Source organism: Leptodactylus fuscus, chromosome 5, assembly GCF_031893055.1.
Source record: "Leptodactylus fuscus isolate aLepFus1 chromosome 5, aLepFus1.hap2, whole genome shotgun sequence".
In the NCBI taxonomy this organism is placed as follows: Eukaryota; Metazoa; Chordata; class Amphibia; order Anura; family Leptodactylidae; genus Leptodactylus; species Leptodactylus fuscus.
Window position 1 is genome coordinate 116,650,282 of NC_134269.1, and position 14,323 is coordinate 116,664,604.

The 14,323-nt window shown below is 39.0% G+C and overlaps 1 protein-coding gene across 4 annotated transcripts in view; it reads right to left on the reverse strand.

The window, feature by feature from the left end:
- The window catches only part of RELN (reelin), a 372,556-nt gene that overhangs the window by 162,020 nt on the left and 196,213 nt on the right, over positions 1–14,323 (reverse strand). For all 4 annotated transcript variants that reach the window (XM_075274073.1, XM_075274072.1, XM_075274071.1 and 1 more), the window contains exons 12-14: positions 9,154–9,305; positions 6,179–6,291; positions 4,817–5,025 (exon numbers count right to left, since the gene is read on the reverse strand). In XM_075274073.1, the coding sequence (XP_075130174.1) occupies positions 4,817–5,025; positions 6,179–6,291; positions 9,154–9,305 (474 nt within the window). The remainder of the gene's footprint in view (positions 1–4,816; positions 5,026–6,178; positions 6,292–9,153; positions 9,306–14,323) is intronic.

Consider the following 14,323-nt stretch of genomic DNA (forward strand, 5'->3'; position numbering starts at 1 on the left):
GAACATGTTGTCTTCATTGTCCAAATCCTCTATATAGGTAACGTGTTTTTCGGGCCGAGCTGTCTGGGAACGAGCTGGTGCAGCACTGACAACCTGGGTGAATATTGCAAGAGCCTGAGATGTAGGGTGAATGAATCACCAAATTATTTGTGGAATTCCCAGTGAGACAATGGCACTATCTACCAGTAGCAAAAATTGTGGGTGCACGTAACCCCAATATATTCTTTGAATTCCCAGTCAGACAATGGCACTGTATAGCAGTAGCAAAAATTGTGGGTGCACGTAACCCCAATATATTCTTTGAATTCCCAGTGAGACAATGGCACTGTATAGCAGTAGCAAAAATTGTGGGTGCATGTAACCCCCATATATTCTTTGAATTCCCAGTCAGACAATGGCACTATATACCAGTAGCAAAAATTGTGGGTGCACGTAACCCCAATATATTCTTTGAATTACCAGTCAGAAACTGGCACTATATAGCAGTAGCAAAAATTGTGGGTGCACATAACCCCAATATATTCTTTGAATTCCCAGTGAGACAATGGCACTGTATAGCAGTAGCAAAAATTGTGGGTGCACGTAACCCCCATATATTCTTTGAATTCCCAGTCAGACAATGGCACTATATACCAGTAGCAAAAATTGTGGGTGCACGTAACCCCAATATATTCTTTGAATTCCCAGTGAGACAATGGCACTGTATAGCAGTAGCAAAAATTGTGGGTGCACGTAACCCCCATATATTCTTTGAATTCCCAGTCAGACAATGGCACTATATACCAGTAGCAAAAATTGTGGGTGCACGTAACCCCAATATATTCTTTGAATTACCAGTCAGAAACTGGCACTATATAGCAGTAGCAAAAATTGTGGGTGCACATAACCCCAATATATTCTTTGAATTCCCAGTGAGACAATGGCACTATATACCAGTAGCAAAAATTGTGGGTGCACGTAACCCCAATATATTCTTTGAATTCCCAGTCAGACAATGGCACTATATACCAGTAGCAAGAAATGAGGGTATTTGTAACCCCAATATATTTTTTGAATTCCCAGTCAGACAATGGCACTATATACCAGTAGCAAAAATTGTGGGTGCACGTAACCCCAATATATTCTTTGAATTACCAGTCAGAAACTGGCACTATATGGCAGTAGCAAGAAATGAGGGTATTTGTAACCCCAATATATTCTTTGAATTCCCAGTCAGACAATGGCACTATATACCAGTAGCAAAAATTGTGGGTGCACGTAACCCCAATATATTCTTTGAATTCCCAGTGAGACAATGGCACTGTATAGCAGTAGCAAAAATTGTGGGTGCACGTAACCCCCATATATTCTTTGAATTCCCAGTCAGACAATGGCACTATATACCAGTAGCAAAAATTGTGGGTGCACGTAACCCCAATATATTCTTTGAATTACCAGTCAGAAACTGGCACTATATAGCAGTAGCAAAAATTGTGGGTGCACATAACCCCAATATATTCTTTGAATTCCCAGTGAGACAATGGCACTATATACCAGTAGCAAAAATTGTGGGTGCACGTAACCCCAATATATTCTTTGAATTCCCAGTCAGACAATGGCACTATATACCAGTAGCAAGAAATGAGGGTATTTGTAACCCCAATATATTTTTTGAATTCCCAGTCAGACAATGGCACTATATACCAGTAGCAAAAATTGTGGGTGCACGTAACCCCAATATATTCTTTGAATTACCAGTCAGAAACTGGCACTATATGGCAGTAGCAAGAAATGAGGGTATTTGTAACCCCAATATATTCTTTGAATTCCCAGTCAGACAATGGCACTATATACCAGTAGCAAAAATTGTGGGTGCACATAACCCCAATATATTCTTTGAATTCCCAGTGAGACAATGGCACTGTATAGCAGTAGCAAAAATTGTGGGTGCACGTAACCCCCATATATTCTTTGAATTCCCAGTCAGACAATGGCACTATATACCAGTAGCAAAAATTGTGGGTGCACATAACCCCAATATATTCTTTGAATTCCCAGTGAGACAATGGCACTGTATAGCAGTAGCAAAAATTGTGGGTGCACATAACCCCCATATATTCTTTGAATTCCCAGTCAGACAATGGCACTATATACCAGTAGCAAAAATTGTGGGTGCACGTAACCCCAATATATTCTTTGAATTCCCAGTGAGACAATGGCACTGTATAGCAGTAGCAAAAATTGTGGGTGCACGTAACCCCAATATATTCTTTGAATTCCATGTCAGACAATGGCACTATATGGCAGTAGCAAAAATAGTGGGTGTATATAGCCCCAATTCTATTGCTAGGGGACTTGCAGGGTATTTCTGAGGTGAAGGTGGGGGGGCACACCGTTGGAACGGGGATTTGGGGTGTATATATGGGGTATACGGGAATACACTGTCAGTGTGTTCCATTCAAGATCCTGGGAAAGCTGGGTTGCGGCGATTGAGCCCGTCAGTGCCACGTTACACTGACAAGCTTCTCCCTGGAATTGAAGTTATATGTAAGCCCAATATATTCTTTGAATTCCCAGTGAGACAATGGCACTATATACAAGTAGCAAAAATTGTGGGTGCACGTAACCTCAATATATTCTTTGAATTCCCAGTGAGACAATGGCACTATCTACCAGTAGCAAAAATTGTGGGTGCACGTAACCCCAATATATTCTTTGAATTCCCAGTGAGACAATGGCACTGTATACCACTAGCAAAAAATTGTGGGTGCACATAACCCCCATATATTCTTTGAATTCCCAGTGAGACAATGGCACTATATACCAGTAGCAAAAATTGTGGGTGCACGTAACCCCCATATATTCTTTGAATTCCCAGTGAGACAATGGCACTATATAGCAGTAGCAAAAATTGTGGGTGCACGTAACCCCCATATATTCTTTGAATTCCCAGTCAGAAACTGGCACTATATACCAGTAGCAAAAATTGTGGGTGAACGTAACCCCAATATATTCTTTGAATTACTAGTCAGAAACTGGCACTATATAGCAGTAGCAAAAATTGTGGGTGCACATAACCCCAATATATTCTTTGAATTCCCAGTGAGACAATGGCACTATATACCAGTAGCAAAAATTGTGGGTGCACGTAACCCCAATATATTCTTTGAATTCCCAGTCAGACAATGGCACTATATACCAGTAGCAAAAATTGTGGGTGCACATAACCCCAATATATTTTTTGAATTCCCAGTGAGACAATGGCACTATATACCAGTAGCAAAAATTGTGGGTGCACGTAACCCCAATATATTCTTTGAATTCCCAGTCAGACAATGGCACTATATACCAGTAGCAAAAATTGTGGGTGCACATAACCCCCATATATTCTTTGAATTCCCAGTGAGACAATGGCACTATCTACCAGTAGCAAAAATTGTGGGTGCAAGTAACCCCAATATATTCTTTGAATTCCCAGTGAGACAATGGCACTGTATAGCAGTAGCAAAAAATTGTGGGTGCACGTAACCCCCATATATTCTTTGAATTCCCAGTGAGACAATGGCACTATATACCAGTAGCAAAAATTGTGGGTGCACGTAACCCCAATATATTCTTTGAATTCCCAGTCAGACAATGGCACTATATACCAGTAGCAAAAATAGTGGGTGTATATAGCCCCAATTCTATTGCTAGGGGACTTGCAGGGTATTTCTGAGGTGAAGGTGGGGGGGCACACCGTTGGAATGGGGATTTGGGGTGTATATATGGGGTATACGGGAATACACTGTCAGTGTGTTCCATTCAGGATCCTGGGAAAGCTGGGTTGCGGCGATTGAGCCCGTCAGTGCCACGTTACACTGACAAGCTTCTCCCTGGAATTGAAGTTATATGTAAGCCCAATATATTCTTTGAATTCCCAGTGAGACAATGGCACTATATGGCAGTAGCAAAAATAGTGGGTGTATATAGCCCCAATTCTATTGCTAGGGGACTTGCAGGGTATTTCTGGGGTGAAGGTGGGGGGGCACACCGTTGGAACGGGTATCGGGGGTATATATCGGGTATACGGGAATACACTGTCAGTGTATTCCATTCAGGATGCTGGGAAAGCTGGGTTGCGGCGATTGAGCCCGTCAGTGCCACGTTACACTGACAAGCTTCTCCCTGGAATTTAGCTCTTATAAGAGCTGTTGGTTGTCTTCTCCTTCCTATCCTAGCCTGTCCCTGCCTACCCAGAATCTAACCCCTAGCTAACTGGATGGAAACCTCCGTCCCCGGTGAATTGCAAGCTCAGAATGACGCGAAGCTGGGCGTCGCTGTTCTTTTAAATTAGAGGTCACATGTTTTCGGCAGCCAATGGGTTTTGCCTACTTTTTTCAACGTCACCGGTGTCGTAGTTCCTGTCCCACCTACCCTGCGCTGTTATTGGAGCAAAAAAGGCGCCAGGGAAGGTGGGAGGGGAATCGAGTAATGGCGCACTTTACCACGCGGTGTTCGATTCGATTCGAACATGCCGAACAGCCTAATATCCGATCGAACATGAGTTCGATAGAACACTGTTCGCTCATCTCTACACACTACCATTACATGTATAAGAACCCTTTAAGAATGACAATGCACTGGGTGGAACTTTTCATACATTGTGCCACCGACAAGATATTCATTAGCCCACCAATAAAATTTCTAAGATGTATAAATAGCAGCAGGCGAAAGAAACCAGCAGAATTAAATTAGTAGAATCTTGTACAGATTTTGTACATTTTAGTAAATATTTAGCAAGCTCAACATACTCCAAAAGGCTATACAACTTTTCTGACATAATATGATGTTTTACCTGTTTCCAGGCTGATGTGTTCCACATCCAAGATTAATAGAAAACTGTATCATGTGAGATTCAGTGGACGGCAGAACAGGAAGCACATGGAAAAAGTCCACAGCCCAAACGTTTAAGTTGTGTCCTCGATGACTGTTTTGCTTGAGACAAAATTTAGTGGCAGGAGTCTGCAGTTCTGGGCTAATGATAGTAGAAACTAAAGATGGAACCTTTTAAAAAATAATAATAATTTTATATATGATTTCAAATATATTTCAAAATATGTGACAACAAAAATTTATTGTCATTAATTGGCATTTTTTCAGCAGGATAATTCTAGCTCACATACAGCAAGAGTTTCCCATAAATATCTCCACCAGATTGCAATACTTCCTTGGCCTGCCCAGTTGCCAGATTTATTGCTAATTAAACATTAAAGGAATCGTCTGGGATATCAGCTTCAGTAACTTACAAGTCTGCAAGATCTACAGGCCCAGTTGCAGCACCTGCTGCAGGATACCATACAGAACTTGTAAGCCTGCATGCCCAACCATACTAGTGCCCAACAGGGTATTAGATACTCTTTTTAGTTGTACAGTTTTTCACAATAAACTTATCTTTTTGCTCTAATATTGTAATCATTTACATATATCATTATTACAGTAACACATATAAAGTTTCATTTCATTCCAACTTTCTATCTTTTTGGTGTGTTATTTTTGTGTAAGTTCTAAATCATTTTTATGTTGTAAGTATGGTTAGAGGACATAGCTTTTTATTGTCGAAGTCCATACTTGCTGCCAAGAACATCAACTATGTACATGGGGCACGCCTGCCAGGGTACCCATTTTCACTTGAGGCACCATACATTAGGAAATGTAAATTGTAACTTGGGAGAGGGGTGCTGGGTAGAGACCACACACGAAAACTTTTGCTTGGGCAAGTGCTGCCATACCCCAAGCACAGCAAACAGTTCATTGGCATACACATTACGGCTAAGGCCCCACATAGCGAGCTGCAGCAAAAAAGCGCTGTGGGAAAAAATCACGGCAGAAACGCAACGGCTTTGAAAATTGCAGCTTTTCCGCTGCAGGTATTTTTCTGCAATGGGTGGTTGGGAATCACTAGAATCCCATCCACTTTGCAGGGACTGTAAAGCACCACGGTGGGACTTCAGCCTAAAAGTTGATCTCTGCAGCAAGATTGTACTTTGGTGCAAAAAATGGTATGTTTACTAACATTTCCTACAAAAGCATATGAATGGTTTACAAGCAATCAAAGAATCTGCTGTTATAAAAATAGGGCAGTACTGTATAATAAGATTCAATTTCCTCAACATAGTTTCAGGTCCAGTCTTGCCTAAAGTCTTTGTTGCAAATTTACCTTGTAGGATGAAAAGGGTAGTGTATCCATTACAATATGTTCTTTTCTACCATCAACCTGTGCATATAGGACAACGTCGTTTTCATGGGATTCTCCAGGGCTGCAGAGTCCACCTATATAGGATTGTATGGGAATAAAATAAATTTGTTTGAAATCATCTTGTACCAACAGAACCATAATGAAAAGTAATGAAAGAAAATCACTATTAACATATTATTACATCCATTATAATATTTCAGATACTAAAAATATGACGATAACCATCTAAACAAATGATTAAGATATGTACACAATAATAATCTTATATTCTATTGATCATTTACAATAACCAACTATTTCATAAAGCAAATTATTTAATCATTTCTAAACAAATACATTTGACAGTGCTGGAACATTGAATAAACATCTAGTGTGCCTTAAGTACCTGACAGTAGATAGTTAGTAATAAATGCCAAATATATACAATGATTATACAATAGTCATCAATAATGTATATCTATGATTGGAAGACACCTCATACTGCACATTTAATACTCAATATCACATTGAAGACATCGTCATCCCACTTATTTCACCAATCATGTATATGCATTCCACTTCAGTGTTTTAACATAGAGAACTGTGTCAGGAATGCTGACCGTTTTGTCTTCAGATAACATGACATATATATCGCTACACCTTTCTATACTCTATAGTTCTCTCAGTAACTAGCACCTAGACTATGGTTGTCTCCACTTTTCAGCTGAAACCAGGACTAGGTCTATACAGGTTTTCATGCACTGGAAGTAAAAAATAATATTCAGGGAAAGTTACTAATCTAAAAATATTAGAATCCTGGCTTACCTTGTGCCAAAAAGCTGGAACACATGCTGTGCAACATATACATAGTGTGCTTTGGACACTTGCACCTATTTCAACAAGGGTTTGTGGCTTAGCAGATAAAGGAAGAGCCTTAAAGGGGTGTCCAGGAGTACCATTTTTTTTTTGCCAGGGTAAGTAAAAAAAAAACAAACAAATCATACTCACCTGTCCCCGGGTCTCTGGTGCCTTCCACCGTGCTCTGGTCCTGTAGCTCTTGGGTCTTGTTTTGATGGAAGTCCCCGCTGCATGTGACTGCTGAGACCAATCAGTGGCCTCAGCCACTTAAGTATAAGAACCAGGATGTCATTCACATACATCACCTGTGATATCCCTTGTTCTTTCCTTAGGCCGCTGAGGCCACTTAATTAACCTAACTTAATTAGTTCTAACTTCCTTTTAATAGAAAACGGACTATAAAGTTCCCGATAGCAATGCTATAAGCATTGCCAGGGAAAATCTGTCTCATACATCTGTATCCAAAGCAGTATGCAGAGCTGTAGCATTTGACAAAAGGGTTGGTCACTTTAAATGGCTTTATCTCCTGTTTTATACAACCTAAAAAAGAGGGGTTTGGTACCAAATGAAAGCTGATAATGCAGTTCTATCTATAAGAAATCCATTTTTATAGCTTGTATAAAAGTGTATATGCAGCGATTTGAATCTAGCATTCCTAATAATCTATGGCAGGCACTAATGGATCATTATACTGTGTATGGGGCACCAATGGAGCATTATACTATATGTTGGACATTATACTCTGTGGTGAGTACATTAGTGCTCCCAATACAGTATTATGCTCCCGAGAGTGCCCATTCAGAGCTGACTGTTCACTAAGCTGTTCTATCACAGGGCAGCCTCTACAGCACTATGGGAGGCCAACTGGTCTGTTTCTTTATTCTCCATATCTCTCTGAAAAGTGTCACGTTTTTACTACGCTTAGAGCGCTCGGTGTCTCTTTCTTTTTTGTTCCACTACATGTATAATGTAAGCAGAAAGTCTGTCTGTGAAAAGTGCTGTGGGAAAAATCGTAATGCGTTTCAGCCACTATGTTTCGCTGTGGCCTACAACGCAGAGTCTGAGCCAATGTTTGTATTTTGGTCCTGGTACATGAAGACATACATGTATTTAGGATCTTAGGTACATGACTTAATACACTTGGCCTACCATAAAGATTGTTTTTGCTGGATGGCCAATTCTCATTGCCCTTAGCTCTGTCATAGTTTAGCCCGTTACGAATCCCAGATGCCCTTAACTTCTATTTTCACAACTCCTGTTTTCATGGTACACTATTGTCACTGCAGGGACTTTAGCATTTAGTTGTGGATTATGGCAATATTTTCAGGGTGACTATTTCGAGAAGGTGAGGGGATTGGGAAAGGGCTTATATTTTCTCTTTTCAAAATGATTTTTGTGAGCACCGAATTGGAGCAAAGTTTATGTTTTTCTGGTATGTGTCTGTGAAAACTGGAAAAATGGTGCTTGGTTTTTGTGATTAAAAAAGAAAAGTTAGCAACAAGAAAAATGTTTTTCACCTGTCCCATCCTTTAAAATGGTAAAATGTAGGTAAAGATTTACTTTAATGCTGAGGTCTCACGTTGCGGAAACACAGCTTTTTTTGTTGCAGATTTTTCTGTGGCTTTTTAAGCCAAAGCCAAGAGTGGCTACAAAAGGAATGGAAAATATTAAGGAAGACTTTATACTTTTAACTTCTGCTCAATCCACTCTTGGCTTTGGCTCAGGAAAATCTGCAACAAAAAGCACTGTATTTTTGCAATGTGTGGCCCAAACTATGGTTTCATTGATAACATGGCCATACCGCAGCTCAGTCTTTTTTTTCCCATATGAATAGGGATGAGCTGCAATACCAAGAACAGCTATGATACGATGTACAGCAATGTGCTTAGTAGACAGAGAAGTGGTTACAGCAACCAATTTTACAGTCCCGAAAAACTCCTTTAATCAATTACAGACTACTAACAACTATGCTACATAGTTTGTAATACATTACATACTACTCTTATATGTATTCCACATTATGTTCGCTAAAACAGTGATAGATAGAGAGTGAGGTATTGCTATTCAGTAAGAAAATGGTGGTCTGACCAGTAACTTACCCATAGAGAAATAAAATCGTAGGTTTCCATATCCTGTAGTATCCATATAAGGAGTGCACACTTTTCTTTCTCCATCTTTCAGAAATATAAGAGAAGAGCCTGATTCTATTGTTCCACATTCAGTACCAATGACGCCTCCAGAAATTTCCCATCTAGTAACAGAGAGGCATAAATCTTCAGTATATTTATAGCAATAAGTTACATAATTTTATATGAATAAGGGTTTACGAAATGTCATGTTGGCAGTATATTTACATGCTACATTTTACCATGCATAATTGACGTGATTATTATTTACATAAGTGGTTTTCCAATTTTATAGATGAAGCATAATAAATCACAGTATATTTAGTTATTATTATTATTATTATTATTATTATTATTATTTGTTAAGCAACTTTCTAACTGGCTTTCAATCTTTCACCACTGGCTTGCACAGGTCTTGTCTACAATGAGTTCTAAAGTTTTTTGCCATGGTTGGGTTGCTTAATAAAAAACAAAAACAAAGAAAAAAAAAACACATAAAAACATCCTGCAGTCTAAAATCTTTCCCATCGTTAGAAAGTTTAATTTTTTTAAATTTATTTAGAGGTCTATGGAGAAAAACACTTTAAAAAACCCCTCACCAAAGTAGGGTATGCAGTGTTTTGATGATAAGGTCACTAAAAAATATCAATAACAAATTAAACACTATTTACTAATATTGTCACAGTTTAGACGAATGTAGAACAGACTCTCTTACACTGTGCCAAATTTATCAAATTGTCTACTGCTGTTTATCTGTAAATGGGTTATCTAGTTTTTAAATAAGCCAAATAACAGAATGCATCAATACAAAACACTTCCTAATATATATCCTGTTTAAATCGAGCACGGTTTATCAGATTTATATTCAGGTCAGTGACCTCAGAGTGATGTTCCGTTTAAAAGTTCTTTACCCCTCCTCCGAGGTTTCTTCTGCTTCCATTATACCAACAAGGAAACAGCCAGTAGGTAGGTATAATTGACATGCTGTGATTTCAAAAACAGCAACATATTTTCTGCAATGTGTCCACTTTTCAGTGACTGGTTTTTGCTGTGGTGTTCAAGCCACACAGGGCTCCAGCTTCAGTCTAATATTTTGGCAGACATCCACTCCACTGCTTCTATCTTGTAAAACAGCTTAACATAAACATTAAGTCTAAAACAATACAAACTAACTATATACACCTTAAAAAGCTCATTAAAATTGTTTAATGCATAGCAGGAAACTGCACGCTTGCTTGAGTGACAACAAAATTGTATATGGCTTATGAAGCTGCTGAAGCATAGGCTATGCACCTGCATATGGGATAAGGTGTTGCCATAGTAGCATTGACATTGCGTGCATCCCAGGTTACAACACACCATGGGTCCTGACTATAAGGCACATGTGATATAAATATTATGCAAGGAAGGCAGGCTGTACATCTGCATAGGGTAAGTAGGGTTGCTGAGTGCATCCCAAGCTATTGCTCACCAAGTGCCCTGGCTGTAAGGTGCATGTGCTACAAAGAACTATGTATCTTGGTTTGAATTAAAAGGAAAACTGGTTGAAAAAACTGCAACAAAAAAAAGATGCTTTTTCCTGTAACATGGGGCCTCAGCCAAATCTAGCATTTAAAGTGCACACTACAAAAAGTCCCAACAGTCACACCACCACACAAAGTGAACAAACACCCAGCACTTTTCCTAAGAGATTACAAAATTAAGCTCAGAATAAATGATAAATGCCTTAGTTGAGCGTCTGATGTAGCACATTTCATGTACATCTTATGGGAATGTGCCTCCCTGAGTCCATACTGGAGAATAGTGCTAAACCTCATTCATAAGATTTATGTGGTTAGACGACAAGCAAAACCAAAAGGTCAGGGCCCATGTTGCACAAACGCCGTGGTGTGGCTGAGATGAAAAGACAGTCGAAAAAACTGCTGCATTTTACAGTCCCTTCAAAGAAGATGGGATTCTAGTGAATCCCATCAACACATTGCAGAAAAATATATGCAGCACAGATGCTGCAATTTCCAAAACCATTGCGGTTTTGGAAATCACAGCATGTCAATTATACCTACGGAAACACCGCTGATTTCCCTACATGTATAATGTACAGATGCTGAGAACTAGAGGTTCGCGTTGGGATGAAGTTCAGCGCTCTCTGGTGGGTCTTAATGACTATATTGTTTTACAATAAATCTGTTCAACATTTGAAAATCCGGTCTCCATATCGTCATTAAGACCCACCAGGGAGCGCAGAACTTCATTCCAACACAAACCTCTGGTTCTCATCATCTGTATATTTCCTCTCCGGGTATCCGGTGTACTGTTGGTTCTGCTGCCACTCCCACCTGGATCGGTAATCAATAAGCCTATATTGGGGTTGTGACATCTTACAACCCGACCAGGTGAGAGGCCAACTGGTCTGTTTCTTTATTCTCCATATCTCTCTGACAAGTGTCACGTTATTACTACGCTTAGAGCGCTCGGTGTCTCTTTCTTTTTTGTTCCACTACATGTATAATGTAAGCAGAAAGTCTGTCTGTGAAAAGTGCTGCGGGAAAAATGGTGCTTGGTTTTTGTGATTAAAAAAGAAAAGTTAGCAACAAGAAAAATGTTTTTCGCCTGTCCCATCCTTTAAAATGGTAAAATGAAGGTAAAGATTTACTTTAATGCTGAGGTCTCACGTTGCGGAAACACAGCTTTTTTTGTTGCAGATTTTGCTGTGGCTTTTTAAGCCAAAGCCAAGAGTGGCTACAAAAGGAATAGGAAATATTAAGGAAGTCTTTATACTTTTAACTTCTGCTTAATCCACTCTTGGCTTTGACTCAGAAAAATCTGCAACAAAAAGCACTGTATTTTTGCAATGTGTGGCCCAAACTATGGTTTTGCGTGGGGTCTCAGCCTAAAATGAACAGCATTCCGTTATATGTCCAGACACTTTTATTTATTTTTTGATAAAACTTATAATAGTATATTATTTAAAGAAATGTAAATATTATAAGGAATTCCTTTAATTGCCCCTCTGTTATGTAGTTTCTTTTATTGTACTATCATGTGCTTTATGGGTAAGGATTAACAACGGCTCACAAAGACAAATTTTCCAGGTATCGAGAACAGATACATGTGCTACCTGATATATATATATATATATATATATATATATATATATATATATATATATATGTATATATAATTTCTTTTTGGGGGGAAAACAACAAAAATATTGTAGATTTACAGCTGTGTCCTCTTCAGCTAGTCTCAGCTAATGTTTCCCTTGCCATCTGACCTAGAGTGGCAGGTCTTATTGTAGCTTTCAGGGAGGTTTCACATGTCTACCATATCATTCGAATCTGAGTTAATGACAACCAGGACTTCTTTATGCTCAGCACTACTATATAATTTGGAAGTCATTGCTCTAAGTGGCATTTAAATCCCTTGTGGAAGAAGAGAAAGATCCACTGGGAATGAAGCTCTTCAAGAATACTATAGCTGAAATAAATGCTTGATTTACTTGGCAGTCAATTAAGATTGCCACACTGTCTCTCTGGTTCACTGGCTATAAATATGCTCCATTTACTTCAACTGAAGTAGATGTCTCTTCATTCACCCAAGCACTAACCTAGGATTTCAATTTAGGGCATGTGAGGATTGTACAAAATGATACATGTGGAAATGTAGTAATTGATTATTAAAAAGAAAATAAGTCCTAAAACATAACATTAGAAATCAGATATTAAAAAAGTGCACACTTTGAAGACATCTTATTATACGGTCTACACTAATACTTTGTCTATTATGGGTTTAATGAGACATGGATGTAAATTGCTGTATATTTGAAGGAAAATTGTTTAACTGAGTTCTTTCACAGCAATGTGTCATTGTTCTAAGCACTTGAATATGATTGAATATTAATTCCCCAAAGAGATTTTAGGGGGCTTCTATAATGATTATCTATTCTTAAGACAAGACATCAGCATTAAGTTTGGAGAAGGGCCGACTTCCAGCACCATGACTGATCAGATGGTCACGGCAGCAAAAGAAATAGAAAAGAAACAGCTCTGTCTACAGTGGAATGGTACTCGTATTTGCTTAAATGGGAGAGAACTGCTGCACCATTCTTCTGCAACACATGGCACCTTAGGGTCAGTTTACATGGGAATTCCTCTTCCTTTTCCGCTGCCAGCTTTTTCATGCGGCTAGATGCGACAGGATGCCAATGCAGTGCATCAGCATTCCGGCACGGCATCCAGCTCCTGATTACGCCCGGATGAATTGGCCTAATCAGGAGGGAGTCTCATGCTGCGGACAATGTGGTTGACTCAGCTGTGGGACCCACGTGAAGATAGGTCATGTTGCTTTTTTTCCACTGGCTGAAAAAAATCGCTAGCGGAAAAAAAACTGCTCATGACTCCCATTGAAATAACTAGGAGACTTTTTTTTAAACAGATTTTGAGATTGATTCCGCATCAAAATCCTCGTGAATTGCCCCTTAAAACACCAGTGAGTCAGACACCCACCTTTCTGCTTTGATGATCTGTCCAACAGATAGGTCATAAAAATACAGGTCCTGAAAAATAGCTTTATCCCCCTTGCCACTAACTAAGTAACCTCCACATTATTTTTTCTTTTCTTTACATTTTAAACTGGTTTTATATTTACATGTTAGTGGATTGGAGGTTAGTTTATGCAGAATCTGACTTCAGTAACAACTGTAGTTCCTGCTATCAGTTGTAAAATATCATGCTCTGAGCATGTTTTCCTTGCTCCATTTTTGTCTATGTTTGTCTTCTTACCATCATTTGAACTCGGATCAGCATAGAAAGAGTAGAACCAGCAATTAGGGCTTGAGACAGAAGACAATTTCTGAATCATGAAGCCTATTGAATCTGCTCACTACACACTAGGGTAGGGTATGAACCATAGACATGACTTAGTATATTATTAGTAGATATACAACAATTATGGGGAAGAAATGAGCAAGCCCACGTTGTGTAGATGATTTCATATTTGACATACTATCTTGTAGAACTGGGTGATGTGCAGTCCATATGTGGTGATGTGAGGGGTTAACATGCTAGTGTGTGCATATTTGACCTTTTACATTGTCATATTTTATATATAGTTGACATAACTGTCTCAGCTGTGTGTGCAGAAT